The sequence below is a fragment of the Lepidochelys olivacea genome (genome assembly GCF_965140295.1).
Source record: "Lepidochelys olivacea isolate rLepOli2 genome assembly, chromosome: 2".
Taxonomy (NCBI): domain Eukaryota; kingdom Metazoa; phylum Chordata; order Testudines; family Cheloniidae; genus Lepidochelys; species Lepidochelys olivacea.
In genome coordinates, this window is record NC_140412.1 from 206,453,599 (window position 1) to 206,472,929 (window position 19,331).

General features: G+C 40.4%; 1 protein-coding gene across 2 annotated transcripts in view; it reads right to left on the minus strand.

Annotated features, from left to right (window-relative positions):
• The window catches only part of CHN2 (chimerin 2), a 200,253-nt gene extending 181,640 nt beyond the window's left edge, over positions 1–18,613 (minus strand). The window contains exon 1 of one of the 2 annotated variants that reach the window (XM_084618759.1): positions 18,195–18,613. In XM_084618759.1, the coding sequence (XP_084474885.1) occupies positions 18,195–18,243 (49 nt within the window). In that variant the 5' untranslated portion in view covers positions 18,244–18,613. The remainder of the gene's footprint in view (positions 1–18,194) is intronic. The other variant, XM_084618758.1, reaches the window with a different exon arrangement.
• Between the last annotated feature and the right edge of the window lie 718 nt (positions 18,614–19,331).

Below are 19,331 nucleotides of genomic sequence, written 5' to 3' on the forward strand. Positions count from 1 at the left end.
TCACAACCCGCCTCTGTAGTTCAAATAAGATACAAGTCTTTCTTGCTTCCCCATTAACCTGTTGCATGATCTTGCTGTATGCTGTAAAACTGTGGCTGCAGTTAACCCCAACATTCCTTTTATGCTGTATAGTGAGTCAGTGAGGTGCTTTAATTTCCTTATCAATTAAATGTCCACTATGTATGGAAGGCATTAACATCAATCAACACATATGATAACGTCAGACTTGTCCATAGAAGTTGTTTTGTTTAAGAGCTGCTATCTTACAAATTAATGGAAGACTTAAGTAGTTAATCATCTTACTAAACAAATATTGTTTAAAAATGCTAAAATTACAGCCCCTGCAAGATACAAACATGGAATGCAAGAATTTTAAATTGAAGTCATTGGGACCTAAAGTTGCTCAGCACGTCTAGAAATTGCTGACAACTGAGTCAACTGAAAGCATCTTTCATTTGCCAGTTTTCTTGGATTAGCCACAAATGTTGTTAGCATTGATGTTATTTCACCTATGTCTCTGCCTCCAATTGCAATTTTTTTGAAAAAATATAAAAAACTTAAATCAGAACTAGACAGTGTGCTCTCTCTTGTATATAAACTAGCTTTTACATCTCTAGACACATGGGTTTGAATCTAGCATCTGAATCATAAGAGAGATGCTGAGGGAAAGCAATCGGGGTAACAGAAAGTCATGAGGTAGGCAAAGGCTCTGTGGAAGTGCCAGGGAAAGGAGGTCTTGCATCCTCTTCCGGAGTAAGAAAGACTTCAGGTAGAAAGCTCTGGAAGAAGCTTCATGCAAACAAGCAGGGATAGACTCCAGGCAGAAAAGCCCTGGGAGTTGCTACTGAGATAAAGGAGAATCAAGAGACTAGTACTGAAGAGGAACCCCAAGACGATGGCAAAGATGAGACCATGAACACTGTGTTGTGGTGTCAGACTTTATTCAGGATTCTGAGAGACCTGGTCAGAGGGCACAATCACCAAAGGGCATTTTGTTTTCATTTTGACCTTTGGTTTACTGGACAGAGACTGCCTTTTGTGGGATTATTGAGGCACCCAAAAGGGAAAACTGAAACAGCAGCAAATGCAAGCACAGACCGGGTAAGATGGCCTGGTGACAAGATCAAAACCTGTCTGTCTATTTTCCAGAAGCAATTCCCAGGAAAGTTTACTAACCCTGAAATTATTTTTACTGGTCTACCAAAATGTTTTCTGGAAGACATTTCATTATTCACTTTTTTTGTTTTTTAAGTTTATTTTTGAATTCTATTTCTAAAAGACCTAAATAGTTAATATCTATGTGGTCTCTTAAGTCCCCTCTCTCTATAAAATCCAGCTGGTCATTTTATGTCCATCCTGCTACTGTTGTAAGCAGTTCTTTTTTCAAGGATCAAGAGCATGAAAAATGGCTCAGTGAAACAAAGTGGAGAATGTATCAGATTGAGAAAGAAAGCCTAGCATGTGCCCCACTTAATTCCATCAAGCCATTCCAGATCAACTTGGACCCAGAAACTTAAATTTTGTTGAACTATTGACAGGTTTTAAAAGTACGTGTATGTTCTCATATTAGACAAACCCCAATTTTTTTACAATTACCTCATTCTGATTATCTTGTTTTTTTCCCACTTTGCGAACAAAATTATAGCTCACAGAACAGTGTAATTTTTGGTCCTCTGTTTCCAAAATGGATCCAAAAAAAAAAAAAAAGACGACGACGACGACAGTATTGCTTGAAAAATTCAGGTTCTTTTAATCTATACAACGTCAAAATTCTTAAGATGATTATTTAATTATTTTCCCTTTTTTTCCTTGAATCTGTTGATGCTCTAAAAGCATTGAAACCAAAATTCATATTCTGGCAAAGACCAATTCTGTGAACAACAACTGCAAAGATGAAAGTTTCAGAAAGTTATAAGGGAATGCAAGTTAGAATGGAAACCAATTGTGGAAATGTAAAGACAGCTGAAGTTTTAATTTTAGGTAAATTGTTTCTGGTTTTAAAGAGGTTTCAAAAAGTGTGTGTTTCTTGCCCACAATGGAAAATCATGAAGATTTAAGCATGGTGGATCTGATGGCAGAGGACTCTGGGTACATATTAATTATGCAATCACTTCCTGTTTAAATGGAATCATTTTGATTTTCACAAAGAATGTGTTTTAAGTTTAATCTTTTGATGAGTTGGTATCTGAGAAATTTTTCTCTTTACTGAATTACAATATTTTTTTTAAATGGCTTGCTATTTTCTTCTCTTTGAGCACTACAGTAATTGTTTTATAGAATGTCAGGTAATAAACTACACACAAACAATAGATGCATCCTGATCTAAATATCCTCAAATTGTTTAAATGTCTAAAAGCTTGTATATATGGAAACATTTAGAGCACTTAAATGACAATCCTCCAATACCTTACCAAACTTGTTTAGACCATGTAGGTGCCACGCTGATTAAGGGCCCTTATTAATAGACACTGATCTGACTGCTGAAGCCATAGCAATCAATATGGCAATAATCTGTATGTTAAGAGCCAGTCTTTCATGCTTCCAAGAAAAACATTAGTCTCGACACCCATACTCAACTCTGAATAATATTTCTTACAACACAGGATAAGTAGACTATCATACTAATAGAATCATCTTAGAGTTCCAGAGACCTAAAAGTAAACCAAACTCGAGAGCAAGCTTCTGAGATTGCTTGAACACAAAAGCAATCTTAGCTAGATTTAAAGAACAAACAAATGTAGTGTTGTGTTGCTGAGTAGCAATTGAGGGATAACCTTTTTCAATTTCTTCCTCAGATCAAATAAGATCTCACAATGGAAAACCTGCTTCAACTTTGTTTTCTATTTCCAGAATGTACTGTATGGTCTATCCATTATAAATTCCTTACAGGAGATTACTACAGAGGATGGAGGGCAAAGTTTGCTTGGTTATAGAATTAACTACAATTGATATTTATGGACTTCATATTTACCATAAGTATCTGATAAAAATAAATCAATACATAATAATATTGTGATGAAGCAGAGAAGCTTTACACCAACCTGAAAAGGGTTAAAGAGAGCCTATAGGCCCAGCTAGTTCCACCCCGCTATAAACTATAAACTAGCTTTTGACTAGAACTGGCTTGCGGACAATGCCAGGGCTGGAAGGGGAAGAAAAGCAGAAAACCTGGCTCAGTTCTAGGCTGACTGGTGAAGAGGCAGGACTTGCTCCCCTTATGTATGGAGGGAGCTATCACAAGATACCGGACAGCCACTGGGGAAAAGCACTGCATCCCTGACCCAGGGAGACTGCTGAGGAGACCAAGGAGCACCCAGCAGTGAGTGAACTGTCTGATTTAACTTTAGAAACATTGCAGGGTTAAGCCTCTCCAATCTTATGTCCAACTCACCCAGAGGGACCTGAGGCCGCAACAGAATGCTGCAAAATGTCCACAAGGAGATGGTACTCAAGCAAGCCACTACAGACTGTTTTGACTATGGGGGCCATGCCCCAAACTTAAGAGACAGATAGGAATTAGCATAGGGCAGCGGACATAGACTCTGCTATGAAGACCCTACTGGCATTGCTTCACAAAGGGCCCTGGGCTGGGACCCAGTGGAGATGAAGAATTCCCCTTCCACACCTCCTTAGGGACTGAGGCATCTCAGCCAGGGAAGCAAGGGACTGAAAGTGAGGCACACCAACCACGAGACTGCGTGGCTCTGTGAACACACTGTTACACATCGACACTTTTTAAAAGGCGCTAACTAGACAGGATATGAATTTACTGAAGGTTTCCTCTGGAGTCTCTCATAATATTGCTAATTTAGAATCTGAAAAACTCTGGTTTGATTTCCCAGTTCCTACATGTACAAATTATTCTTTCTGCTAAACTCTCCGACTCTATCCTCATCAATAGTGGACACACACTAAATGTTTCTACGGACTGGAAATTGTGTACATATAAAATGGGGAATACGGGCAGAACCAGTAAAACCTTTGAAAACTGGTATTTAAGTAAACCCATTGTCACACAAAATATAGCCTATGGCTTTTAGCCACAATTCATGGGTGGAAAATGGGGTTCCGGCAGTAGCACACAGAGGGGCACTGTCTGCACAATTGCTTTGGAAAGCAGGGAAAATGTAATGTCTGCAATCTCATTTTACAGGTGCACTGTGCTGGGCCAGCTTTGCTAGTTAGAACTGCACTCCGGTCTGCCTCTCAATACCACTTTTGGATGACAAGCACTGACACAGGCAGGGAGTGCAAGACCAGGACCGAGCCTGGTTTTTGGCTTAGAGATGCAAGGTGTGGGAGCACACTCCTTCCCCCACTCGCCAGTAGTGCACCAAGTCCAAACTGCTCCATACAGCTCACCGCATACAGAGAGTTGATGTTTCCCTGAATATTTTAATGAAAGAAAAATCAAAAGCGTCCAAAGGAAAACTCAACACAGAGATAGAGTATATATTGTATACAACAGACTACTAATTCTCATTTAAATTAAACATGTGGGGCCTAATTCTCATTTACATGGATGCCCCTTTCCACCATTCTGGCAGTGTGAAGTAAGAAATTATAACAATGACTTTAAGGCACCTTTTCACTGCCAGAGTGATGTAAAGGAACCGGAGTGTAAATAAGAATCAGACTGTCACAGTGTGCTATTGCTAGGGAACCTCATTAGAAAAACACAATTATCTAACCAAGATCTTCTACTCAGATTTACAGTTCAAGTAACCAAATCACTAAAAGAGGAGCAACTGTGATTTGGCCACAGTCATATATAACGTCAATGGCAAAACAAGAAATAAAATAAAGACTCTCATCATATGTAACCCATAGATTATAACACATCGTCTAAATATTTCTGTTCAAATACATTTTGAAACAAAAGTATACAAGGGTTTGACACTCAAACGTAAAATGGGTAATTGGTTGTGCATTTATTTAAAGATTAGCCTAGACATTTTCCACCTAACCTAACCCATGTGTCACACTGAAAGAATATAAAAGCCAATTAGGTTAGTACAAGGTGACCTAGTTAATGATAGCATACATAAAACTTATGCTCACAAGAATGCAACTAAGAGCCTTATCCAACTCCCACTGAAGTCCCAGTAGAAAGATTCATTGATTTGAAAGAAAATTGTATCAGGCCTAAATCTCACTTGGCTTTTTTTTTTTTCCCCCTCAGGGGAGAAACAGGAGTATTGGAGTAGGTCTGTTAACTCAAATGAAGTTCCCAAAAGAGAACTTGGCTCCTGGAGTATAAATTTTGAAGACTATATATTTGATTTTTGGGGGTCATGATAGACTGGTCAAATGTGTGTTTGGCTTTAAAATAACTCCCTCTCACCCAATTTTTCTGTAAAGTGATCTAGAGCCTGATATCACATATACTAGTTTTTCCCTTTTATAGTTTTTGGACAAAACACAACCAAGAAGCCTGCTCCAAAGAAATCAGAAGATGACTGGGGACGGCTCACTCAGCCATAGCCTCCCATACGAAAGTGTGGAAAAACTGTGCCATCTTGAAAGGTACATAGGTTCAACTGGTGAAAAGCTTAATTTTTTCCATAGCAACTTATGAATGTGAATCTTGGGAAATTAATGCATTTAAGATGTGAAGTTAGTGAAGATTCTTGTATCCTCTGGATGGAAAAAGACGACCAATACTTATATTAGAAATATTGGCATGAAGCAGACTTTGTTCTTGGAAATCAACAGGTACAAACTTATGCATGTTGATCACATGAGGTTATTTTCATCTATACACCTGATTAATGTTATCGGGAAAAGAACAGTGGTGGGACATCATAGTAAGGGGATGACCAGCAAGGAGATGGATAGATGGTGTGCAGCAGATCACTGGGAGGTCAGCTGCTGAGTGCACAAAGTTAGCGATGGATCAAGAAGGCTTCTGAAAATTCTGCTATGATGTTACCAGTATTTAGACATGACTAAGTGGATTTTACTTACTTCATTTGTGGACTTCCAAGGATTTACCTCAGTTTTATTCAAGTGTAAGCAAGATCAAATGAGGGCCAATGCCTGTATTTACATAGACTATGAAGATTCTAAGACAATTATGCGATATAGTAAACTGAGGTAACTACAGAGTTTATCAGAGAGCTCCTCTGACTGGAAGCATATTTCTCAAAGTTCTATTCCATATGGCAAAGTAGGGGAGTTGGAAAGAAAATATTATTCAGAAGCTAACAAAAATATTACAGATATGCAAAAAAGTTCCAAAAATATTTTTTGTTGACTCAATATCCACAAATGAGATAATATTCCCCCATGAATATACTTTTGTTAAAACAAGGAAAATATGCAAAATTCAGACTCATATGTCCTTGCTCATTTGCAAAGATTTTGCATGTCTACAATATTTTGCTTTTCAAAGAGTAAAAGAACCACAAGTAGTTACCTCAGCAGCTGTCACTCCACGTGGTACTTTAACAGTGTCAGAAATTAAGAGCATCAAACTACCTGGAATAGATACCAAGCAACTAATATGTTCTGAAATGTCTATCAGAAAAAATCTGATCAAGGAATGTCAGCATCAGATTATAAGTAGTTATCTCAGTGACGTTACTCCAGGCTTACATTAGTATAACTGAAATCAGAATCTGTGCCATCAGAGTCTAGCAAGGTATTGAGTGGTCTTTCACTGAGAGGAGGATAAAGAAGTGAATGGAGGAAAAAAATGGCTGAAAACAAGCCAAGTTTGGTTGTATGAAAGCATTCATTTTAAAGCTAATCTTATGAGGAGAATCTGCAATAAAAAAAAACAAAACAAAAACACCACACTAGGAGTTGGCGATACTGGATCACTTAATCCAGCATTTAAATACAGGCACTTCTGAGTTAAAACAATGCAACATCAACAATGTTAGCAGTGCACATCAACACTACACAACAGTTTGTGAAGAATACCTATTCCCTCTGCCTTCTCAAGTGGAATTTAAACAAGCAGAGTATAATTGCTTGAGTTGGAATTTTGAAGGACACCGAATTATAACCCTCTACTCTTTCAAGAGTGCTATAGGATTCTTAAATCTCTTTAAAATCTCATTCAAAAGAACACATCTTCCTCTAGCAGATCAGTACCCCTTAACACTACACTCTGATGCTGGTTCAATCAGAGGGAAGAAGAGTACATACTAAACTACCAGCACCATTTCCTGCAGCTGTTAGGTGTTCTTTGGAAGTCTCCCACTCACATACTCACCCAGCAAGATCTGATGGAATCAGAGCACAAGGTCATGTGACTACACTAACACATTTAGTAATATATTAATCAGTGTGTATATTTAGGCTTAAGACTTCACTCTCTCTCTCTTATTCACATATACTCAGCTGCTACTAAACTGGTGACCAGAGTCTATAATTTAAAAACTATAAATCTACCTCTGTTAAATATTGTTGTCTGACTCACCACACCACTTTGTGAAGGGAATTGAAAATTATGTATTCTCACCTTCCTACTGCATTAAATAAAATCACACTCTCTTTTTCTACATAATTTCTTGGACTCCAACTAACCTGACATTTACTAATCTAGATTGTTTTCCAGTTCATCTGTTTGGTTTCTCAAAGGTATTCCATCTTTAGAACTATTCGTAGTATTCAGGCAAAAAGAAAAGTGGGGGGAAGCATGCCCTTCTATCACCATTTCCATGTCTTTAATTTTTCTCCTAGCCTCAAGCATTCTTGATCCAAAGCTTTAAAGTTTTATCCAAGGCAGCCATCCTTGTTTAAATCATGTCCAATCATTTACTGTTATCCACTGAGCTGAATGAAAAATTACACTATCTACTGATACGTCAAATTCGTATTTTCATTGCTAGAGGAAGCTTGGAATCAAAATACTGAATCTTCATTAGAGTCAAATTTATGTAAAGACATTATAGGATGCAGTATACTTTAATTTCCCCAGTAACTGGTTTGAGCAGCAAAACCAACCTAACCAGAGGTTTCGAATTGCAAAATAAAACAACTGTAGAATAAAAATAGCATGTCACTAAAAGCTGTCCATCATCTCAGTCTGCCTGCCTGGAAATGGGAAAAAAAAAGAACCTGCTTTTTCAGTAAGCAAACATTTATACAAATTATGTATAATTTAAATGTTGTGCATAATTCTTGAAAATGCATCATTAGAGGAACTGGTTTATTCTTCATCCACATGGTGCGAATACAAGAAATACTGAATGTGTTATGTACCAGTATTCCCTTTTTGGTTCACCATAAAACCTATAATAATTTGGCCCTTAACAACAGTAGATACTATTATGATGGCGATTGTATAAAAATAGATAAATATGTTCCCAATCCTACAAACAACTGAGTTACCACTTCAGCCTCATTGGGAGCAGAAGAAACTCAACACCTTACAGGGCAGGCCCTAGCAATGTGCACTCATATAGGGTTTTTCACCAAAATAACTTTACAAACAATTAATAAGCTTCACAGCACCTCTGTGAAATATGTAAATATAATTTTACAGAGGAGTAAATGAGGTATTGGCAACTCCCATGATTTTTATTACAGGTCTTACAATATTTAGCATTTTTCTTAAAGTCCCAGCTGTGATTACAAAAAATCCTGTAATTACTGTATTTTTAAAATGAAAGCAGAAATTTTCATGTAAGTTTTTAGCGCTCATGGTTGGAGGAAAAAGCTTGAAAAAGTCTCTTGAGTGCACTTAAATGTGAGTGAAAATAAACAGATGTTGAGTTATTTAATGATTTGTAAGCATATATCATTATTTGGAGGGGCCTATTATGATTTTTTCTACACTTCAGGTTGAAATGGAGGCAGAGAGAGGTTAAGTAACTTTTTCAAGGGCACACAAAGTGAGTTGCAGAGTTAGGAAGAGGGAGCTGAGCACTCCTGACCCCCTACTTTAACCACAAGGCTATTCTATATTACATACTATAGTATTGTTTATACTACAAAGTATGTTGTGTGATCTGCAAGACAGAACTTCTAAATCCCACATTTCAATCCCAAGAACCTTTTCCATATTTCAGGGTCTGCTGACTATATCATGGCAGGGTTTGCCCATTTGTTGTATGTGCATGCTACCTGACCCGGCAATAGCAACTACGCACTTTACACAACACACAGATTATATGTGTTCCTGACTGGCAGGGATATGTGCAGGAATTTATATTTGACCACTTTTTGAGGGGCACGTTCTGTGCCCCTGCCACGGCCCCAGGGCTGGAGGAGCTCTGTGCCCCTGCTTGCCCCCCCACGTGCCCAGCCCTGCTAACTGGAATAATATGTATGTGGGTGGTGCGGGGGGCACTGCCAGCCAGAATACAGGCATAAATAATCTTCCATTGTCATGTACCTCTGTGCCATTATGGAAGACAGAATTTGATCCTACATTAATATCAAGTGAAAATATTGCAGTATATCTGTGGCCTTTTAAACTATCAGTAGAGCATAATAAAGTTTGCAAAAATATGTTACATATGATTACATTTATTTAAAAATAGTAACAAGGATATATCCTCCCCTTCCTACACACAGAGGCACAATTGTGCAGGTTTCATCTGAAAGACAATCAGTGCTCTTAAGGATTCATTGCATGCTCCCTTTAGTGAGACTGGCATGCTGGACGTGCAGAAGTGACAGGAGGCATAGCCTCATATCCCCGCAACAGGCCTGAAACTTGCAGGAAATCACAATGGAAATCCTGCAGAACTTCAGCAGTATACAGATAAACAAATTGTTTTCTCCTGTCACCTGGACACCTTGCAAATGCTGAAAATGGCTGGCTTGTCACTGTGCTACAACTGTCTTCCCCCGTCAGTTGCGCACATATGACATCTCTGAAGTGGTCCATTTGGCTTTCAGGTTGATTCAGTACTGCTCAGAGCAGCAGAAAAATATTTCAGCAAATTCCATGTCTTTTAAAGGGAAACTTTCCACACTGAAGTGACTGAATCCCATCACTTTCCAGCAGACCATGCCTCCTACATTGCGTCTCTGCAGGAGAAGTGCTGCATAAGAACCACACAACGCCAGGAAACATACTCTACAGCGGTCTCTGCCCTTCACTTGATCCCTCTCAGCATGTCTGCAAGATAAGTGTTATTCTGTTCCCTTATGTGCCTTGAAAAGAGCCCAAATGAGTAACCAAATAATCTTTCAATATGTCAAAATATTGTAATTTCCTAATTCATTCTTACACTGCAATGTACATTAAATACGCAGATAAAAATATGTTTAAAGTTGAAATAACAAAAGTGATTGATACACAAGCACACTGCTTTGATCAGAACATATACAAGACTTTTTTTTTTATAAACAGTTACACAGAAAATTCCATCTTTGATAGATTTACCGTAGATCACTTGCTGCTCGCATAAGTTGGAAGGTTAAACGTCAAATATGTCATGAGAAACACAGGCTTTTCTTTTACACATACACTCACTCTTCTCCATACCACAACTGACATCAGAATTTTTAAAGCTTAAATGACAGAGAGAATAAAGATTATCAAAATCTCCTCAAAAAGAGATATTTTGCTAGTTTATTGGCTTACTGGTTGCTTTTAGTTACATAAGACTCATATACATTATTCTCAGGCAAAATACTTCAATTTAAAAACACACACATACTGAAAGCCACAGAAATATTCAATTAAGAGCAACCAATCAATTTTAATTCCGCCCACCTATTCTCACCAGTCTTCCATCTTTCAGCCTTCCTTCCTTTTCACAATGCTCAGTAAGGTGCAGTATTAAGGAATTTACATTAAATGGACTTCAATGGGACTACTTATATGAGTGAAGTTAAACATACGCGTAAGTATTTGCAGGAGAGGGACCTAAGTGTTTTTGGATTTTCAAATTAGTCCACTGGTGAGTGACTGGCATGATCAACAAGTCATTTTTTTTTAAACCAGAAACGTAGTTTACTTCCAGCAGCTCAGCTGAGCATGCCTTTCCTTAAGAAAGCCACATAAGGTGGCAAATGAGGGTCAGCAAATGGTGTTCTATACCATTTCCACCATTCCATTTCCTTCTTTTGGTAGCAAAACACAGAATTGTATTTTACCACAATTTCTAGGAGTTAAGAACATCAATGCTTAAATGGGAGCTGAGGAGATGGCAAGGTGCAACAACAACATGAAAATACTTTATAATATCTTAGAGACTGACGTGAAGAAATCTGACTTGACACAGAGTAACAGGGATTGGCATTTGATTACTCCCTATAATTAGACAGGCGCTCAACTAGCATGTGTTATATTATCAGTTATTATGCTACAAGTAAGCCATCTTGACCAAAGAGAATCAGAATGTCTGATATCAGCTCAATGAAAAAATGGTCTGTTCTGAGGATAATCTTACTGTATTGATTTTATTAAAAAATAATATTGAGACAGCACCCTACACCTTCAAATTCTCCTAAATTTTAAAAACTTTTCTATTGTATATTTACCTTACCAAAGGCAGGAGTCCATATTGTCACGTACTAATGTATTATCTGCAAACCTTAAAGCACACCAATGTTACTGTAGCACTGTACTGCAACACTAATTCCCTTGTACCAGGAATAAACTGCTAATTTTCCCACCTCAGGAACTGGATTATTGCTGAGTGAAACAAGGTGATGAAACTATTGTTGCTGAACTATGCATGATTCTTAATTAGTAACAACCATCTCTAAATGCAAAACTCAAATTTATATTCTCAAAATCAAAGGTCAGAAAAAGAGTGCAAGAATGGATTATTATTCATAGAAGCTAAAAGTAGGCATTTACGCTAGCTGCTGTATATAATTCTCAGATGAATTGTGAATACACCTGTACAGAAAGTGATGTATACGAAATGATAGATTTATAGCTTCTAGTACAAATCCGGTTACATTTTTCTGCAACAAAAGCTTTTTTGTTCAATATTTATGTGGCATTTCTTAATATATAGTTCTCCTGAAGATATAATTTTCCTAGTTCTTCTCTTCTACAAAGCAAGAGACACGGAGGAACAACAGACTGGCCCCCCAGCATGAGAATATCTTCTGCCAGCGCATAAAGAGCAGAAAGAAAAATATTGTCATCATTGCCCTTCAGAATAAGGAACGTTTTTGTTTGTTTAAAACAATTGTTTTAAACAATTAACATGTTTTCTAACTAAATCTTTAGCTAAAATATTACAGTTTAAGACTGACATAAACCAGTTTACTGAAAAAAAAATCCTTTTGAAAAACAGCATGAGCAAAACCATGTATGAGATAGTGCAGAAGGTCTCACTCTCAAGAGTCCCTTATAATCTCCTGGGCGTTCAGGCACATCTAAACCTCCCTAGCACCAAACAGAAGGTAAGAACCTCGTCAATTTAACAGGGATCCAAAATGATCACCGTAACGACAGGGTGAAACATTGGATGTCTGATTCTAACCATATGTCTTTGAGACAAGTCGATCAAGAAGAAAAATGGACTTTTTCTATGCAGCAAATAAATACAAACTAAATTCTAATGCAGAGGTTCTTGTAACAGTTACCTAATTAATATTAATCCTCAGTAGTCAGCAATCAATATAGTTAGTAAGTAAATTTTAGATTTGTCATTAGATCGTGTTAGACACTTAGGCCTTTTTTCTTTTGAATTTTTATTGTATTTTTTCTTGAATTATAGGTTCATCAGTCTCCTCAAACACAGATGACAAATGACTTCTAAGCTTAAGGTCAAGATTAAACCCTACAGTTAGCAGAAGCACTGCATGGAGAAAAGGGGGAAAATGAATTTTACTACCCATTTTACAATCAAAAGTAGCACTTTATCAGCAGAATATCCAATTTTCATGTTCCATTTTCATAACACTATCTCTATTACATCACTAAGAATAAACCTACATTCACTCACTAATCTTTTTCCCTATTAAAATCTTGCTGAATCTGTGTTCAATACCAACTTCATTTCTTTTCACTTGCTAGCATCTTAATTAAAATCAGCTTATGTTGACTTTCATTTTTACAATATATGCCTATTTCACGTCTTAGCATCTTCATGGTCCCCCAGGGAGTCATTATTCTTTAATATTTTATTTTGACCTTGTTAAGTTAGTGGAATTGCCTGATATTTTTCTTTATGTGCTAAGTCTTTCCTGCACACCTTTTCACAATACACACTATATGTAAAACCACCTCGTCTGCAATCAGATTGTCTTTATACAAAATATATCAGTTCATTTATAAAAATAGCCTTTGACCCTTTCAGATTTATTATTGTTTTTATAATTGTTTTTTATAATTGTTTTTATAAATCATACATTTCATTGTTGATTAATGAAGGACCACTGGCCAATGAAACTTTAAGATATTTATTCCAAACTTCAGGATGGATAATTAATTTTTTTTAAGACTAATATTTTAAATAAGAAAAGAAACAAGCTAAATTTATCCATTCTTTTCAAAAAAGGAAAGTATAACCAGTTTTGTTCAGAACAGCATTCTGAATATACACAGAATGAGAAACATTTTTAAACATATCAACTGTATTTTAATAGAAGTTATTAAAATTAACATGGCTGAGCCTCTTGCTGGCAATACCCTCTTGCTGATAAGTGACAAAGAGTACAAAATATTCTTCTGGGACGGGATCCATGTGTGATCAAATATAGAAGTGTGGAAGCCCACTGGGAAAAGGAAACAGAGAGTTCTCTTCACCTGATGCTCACACACCATGGAAATTATGTCCCATAGAAAGTGAGAATGGAGCCTGCACTTCATCAGTTATAAACAAAGCTTCAGCCACCTGTACGACTGGGGGAGAGCAGGAAGGATAGTACTGAGAGTTGAAGTAGGAGATGTGGATGGTTTGTGTCACTATGGGGGGAAGAGGGGAATGCTGAGTTGGGAGGGGAAGACCAGGAGTTAGAGTAGGGGTTAGTAAGATGAGATGCAGACCCATGAGTGGGAGCAAAGAGTGAGCAGGAGAGAATGGAGGTTGAAGTGTAGAAGTGGGAGCCAGCCTAAGCAGGGGATGGTGTGATAAGGGGAAGAAAAGATGCTGATGATGGCTGAATCAGCACTCCTGAGGAGAGCAGGTACAGGAGTGGGAATGGTGTAAAGCAGCGGTTCACCTGGGTGCTTTGAATGGGAGATTTGCTGGGAAGCTAGGAAGACATTCACGATGGAAGTAATTGTAATTTTGACATTCCATATGGTGTGCAGATCCACCAAGGCTCCAGAAAAGAATATTGACTGGAACTGCTTAATACCACTACCTCCTCCTTTTCACATAGCTCGGTACCGTTTACCTCAAATGGTTTTGAAAATGTTGTCTTTTGTGACTAATAATCCACATTTTCAAAAGTGCGTAAGTGACATTAACTTTCAATGGGACTTAGGTACTTTCAAAAAATTGACCTAAAGAACAGCATCTATAATTCTCAGATCCTAGTGACATAACACTTGAGGAAATACAGCACAAATAGTCTCCATTTCCACCCACTCTTTTGCATTAAAGCTTGATCCAGTTCCCACTGAAGTCAATGTAAAGACTCCTATTAACTTCAGTAGTAGTTGGATCAGGCCCCAAGCAAGTATCCAACAATATTGAGACTATAATTAGTAACATGACAGTAGTGCTACAGGAGACCAATATTAGAGGATAATACAGGAGACCAATCTGTGAGAGTGGGGGGGTTCTCTAATTATTAAAGCAAAAGACTAGGAACAAAGAACTTCTGAGTTCTAACTACGGCTCTAAAACTACATCCCTCTGCAGCCCTGGTTATGCCACTCTAGCTCAGTTTCCCCATCGGTAAAACAACTGTAGTGTTGTGAGTATTAATTTATTAATGTTTGTAAAGCATGTTTAAAATGACTGTTTGACTGTTTAAAGAAGACCCAAATTATGTTTTTGACCAGCAACTCCCAATTAAGTTGATAGAAGCTAACAGAATAGATCAGAAAACATAATAGGGCTCGCAAAATGTCAAAACAGTAAAATTCTTTCACAGCTTCTTCAAACAAAACATACTTGAGCCATTATTATACACTTCTCCTCTCTAACAAGCAATGGAGGTATAGGAAAGAGAAAATGTTACACTGCAGATGGTCAAGTGCAGTCATGTGTCCTTAGGCTTTGAGAGCTGGTGGGTATAAAGTACTTTTTTCCTCAGAGCTAAACATAAACTACGTTATCTCTACAACAGAGCCATGCTCAACTTGACATCTCTTTATAATATAAGCTTTGTACCTAGAGTTTGGCACCCACTGAGGAATAGAACTAGCAATGTTCTAAGAAGTGCAGGTCAGAAAAGCAGGAAATTGTCCCATCAAAATTTATGTTAAAAAGGCAAACTTATCTTCCCATCTGTCCTTCTAGCAGTAATTTCCACTATTATTACTCTGTAAACATGCAATATTTCTATTCCTCCTGGATCAGATTTTGGCCAGCCCTTGCTTGCGTGCTCTCACAGCCCAGGCTGGACAAATTCTTGGATGGAGATTGCAGCGCACCCATCATTTAGGGATGCTGGGGAAAGGAAGCTACTTAAGCCCTCTCCCCAGCCGAACAACTATTCGGAAGTTGGCCAGAATCTGGTATCCATCTGGCACAGCACATCTACTCAGGAGGGTTGCACCAGTTCAACAACCAACAGGAAAATCCCTAATGTAGACAAACACTGATTCACCTATAATTGCACATATATTTTATCCTAGTACTAGGGTAAATCTCAAAAACACTAATTTATTTACACTTTGAACTTTCCTGTGAGGTAGGTTAGTGTATATATTTATTTTAGAGCTAGGTAACCAAGCTACAGAGATGGTATATGACTCACTTAAGGTCAAACAGCAAGTCACTGGTAGAGCTAGGAGTCTTATCCCCTAGCATTCTGCTATCACCACTAGACCACACTTCCTCTAAGATTAGTAAAATATAACATAACCTGCCCATTTCCGCTGTATAGAATAATAATTATATATCATTTGCAAGACTTCATCTTGGTAAGTTGAAGTCAAATATAATTCTGTTGGAATAAAGTTAAAACCAAACATATGTGGTTAGATGACATTAAAAAAGTGCTCTAAGACTTGCTGAGTTCTGAGAACTGAAACCACAGACAGCCAAAATGTGGCTCCACACAGTCAGATATGACGGGGCTGCTAATATTGAACACTTTACTGTATGTAGGAACCTTTGCTTTTAAAAAAAAAAAGAAGACAGAAAAAATCCTTTAGTTAAAACTATAACCACAAAAAATAACGACCTAAAGTTTTAAGGTGTAAAAGTGAAAGGTAGTAAATTATTTTATGAAAGTGGTGATGTATATCATGTAGATACATACTACACACTAGTCCATCTTTACATATCACAGGAATACAATTGTCATGTTTACCATCATAATTAAGTTTATTTATTGCTAAATATTTATAGTTAAAAGTAGAATGAAAACAGCTTGATTATTTTAATGACTTTAAAAACAACAGGGAGTCCGGTGGCACCTTAAAGACTAACAGATTTATTTGGGCATAAGCTGTCATGGGTAAAAAACCCACTTCTTCAGATGCATGGAGTGAAAATTGCAGATACAGGCACAAATATATATCAGCACATGAAGAGAAGGGAGTTACCTTACAAGTGGAGAACCAGTGTTGAAGGCCAATTCAGTCAGTGTGGCTTTGGTCCACTCCCAATAATTGATGACTTTGTTATTATTAATCATGTTTATTAAGGTAGTGCCTAATGGTTGACAAGAACTGGGCCCCATTGTGCTAGGCTCTGCACAAATGCAGAGCAGAAGACAGTCCCTGTCCTGAAGAGCTTACATGCTCAATAAATTTCCTGTCTTTGGAAAATCTCTCTCATGGTTAGAATAAGTGCTTGAATTTTGGCTCTGGTTTTCAAAATATTTTGGAGTAAAGAGCATAAGCACCAAACCACAAGTACAGTGAGTACATTTACCCCTAAACGTTTCTCTCTCTTAGTTATCATGACTTGATTTATTTCCAATTTCTTGTCAACCATAATTTAAAGATTTGTCATTATAAAGATTCAATGAGCTGAGAAGAAAGTATGAAGGAATTATTTTCCAGATATGCTGTTGTGATTAGCAAACTGTCATACTTAGCGAAGCAATGGTACTACTTTTGTATCATTCTCAGTTCTTCTGCTACTTCACTAGTCCAAATGATCAACTACAGCAGTGGATCACAACCTTCCCAAGCCATGACTCCATGTCACAAGAGAAAAAAGTTTCAAAGACTCCCCCCCCATCTAGCCATTAAAAAAGGCTGGTGGAGGGGGGGGTGTCATGATCTTCTGAAACCTTTTCCCAACCTCCAAGGTTGAGAACCCATGAACTCCAAGAAAGAAGCAACCCGACTCTTAAAAGTCTCAGTTGGTAATTTGCATATTGCAAACTCTTTGGGGCAAGGACTTTTGTATTCCTCTGCATTTCAGACCGGCCGACGCCCTGCCGGGCACAACCACACTGTAAAGAAATAATGACAAATCCGCCTTTCACAGTAATCCCAAGGCATTACCACCAGCCCACGAGGAGATCGGGGAAGTCCTACCCCATTCCCGTCACCCCCGGCTCACAGGGACGCGAAAAAGCCCACAAAGAGGGGCTGCCAATGTGGCCCCATCGACCCCCTTGCCTGGGCAGGGAGCTGACCTGACTAGTCCCTGTTGCACGGCGAGTGCCCAAGCGCAGGGATGTCCCTGGCTCGGAACGACCGCGGAGTCTTGAAACAACCCGCGGCGAGGCCGGGGCCGGAGGCCCCTTCGCTGCCCCTTTACTCTCGGGCAAGGCGTCCCATCCCCGCTGGAGGATTGAGGGGGCTACCTGACTTGTCACACGGCCGCGTTACCCGCGGGAGGCGCCGTCGCTCTGCCCGCAGCACCGCGGCAGCCAGCCAGCACCAACGTGTGTCTCTATCCCGCTCTTCCCCCGCTTCCTTTCGCCGCCTGCGAAGTGAAAGGAAAACACCGCCCGCAGCAGCAGCAGCAGCCGCCGCCTCCCCACCCCGCTCCCCCCTTCGGCTGGCAGGCAGGAGATTGCCGGGGCGGGAGACACAGACACACGCTCGCCCTGGCAAACGAAAACAAACTAAGGCAACAGCGGCATGGAAGCGCCGCAAAGCAGCAGCACCGGGGGGCTGCCGAGCCGGGGGGCAGGTTCCTGCCGAGCAAACGAACCCCGGGGATGCGGGGAGAGAAACTTACCGGAGGAAACCGAGGAGCCGGACAAACTGGAGTTACTGGACGCTGCCATCCTCCCTCCTCCTCGCCCCTTAGCTCCTAGCCCCGCTGCTACTCCGGCGTCTGCTGCTGCCTGGCTGCCGCCGCTGTCCCCAACCCATTGCCAAGTGCGGGCGCCGCACCGTGCGAAGCAGCCGCCGCCGCCGCCGGGGCAGCGCTTCCTGTTCGGCCAGCGAGCGAGCTGCGGCCGGTGGCTTGGCTGCGCGCCGCTCAGGCGTCGCAGGGCTCAGCTGCTGCTGCTGCTGCTGCGTGCAGACGCCGCTCGGCAGCGGGGCAGGGAAAAGGCCCCGCGGCGCTTCCAGTTGCCTCCTCTCCGCCTGGGGCGCGGGGAGTTCCCTGGTGGCGGTGCCCAGAGCCGCCCCCGCCAGCTCCGTCCCGCGCCTCAGCCTCCGCCTCCTGCCGGGCAGCGCTGACAGCCGGGCGCAGCCCCACGCCCCCGCCCCCGCCCCCGCCTCAGCCCCCCTAGCGCACACAAAGGAAGGAGCGCGGAGCCGGGCTGACAGCCCCTGGCTGAGGCAGGGTGGGTCTGAGGCGCGCAGCCCGAGGCGGGAAGGAAGCCCGGGGAAGCAGCCAGCGCCCGCTGCCGATACTCCTGCCGCTGCCTGGCACTGGGCGGCTCCTTCCTCCAGGTGCCAAACGCGGGCCACCTTCTGCCTGCCGGGGGGAGCCGGGACGCGCTTCCCCAGCCCTGCCCAGTGCAGGAGCGGGCAGGGTGGTGCCTGTTGAGCACTCACTGCTCCAGCCGGGGACACGGGAAGACCCGCCAGGGGCGGCGGCGATTAAGGATCGTCTTTGTTCCCGGGTGGCTCACGCAGCAGTTGCATCTGCTAAGCTCCTGCAGAGCGCGTTGGCTTGGAGTCTTTCTCCCCTTCCCCCGCGCCCACCCTGAGCTGCCATCACCTTGTCTGTCAGCTCCCCCGTTGTAACTAGAGCTAGACAATACAATCCAGCCACCCTGGGTGACTTCAGTGAGATTCCAAACGTGGAGCAAATGTTTTCCTTTTTCTGTTTCTTTCCCTCTCTCTCCTCCTGCCTAGTGTTTGTCTTACCTTTCTTCAAGGTGCCTGACTTTCTTTCCTCTTACAAAACTCTTCCTTCTCT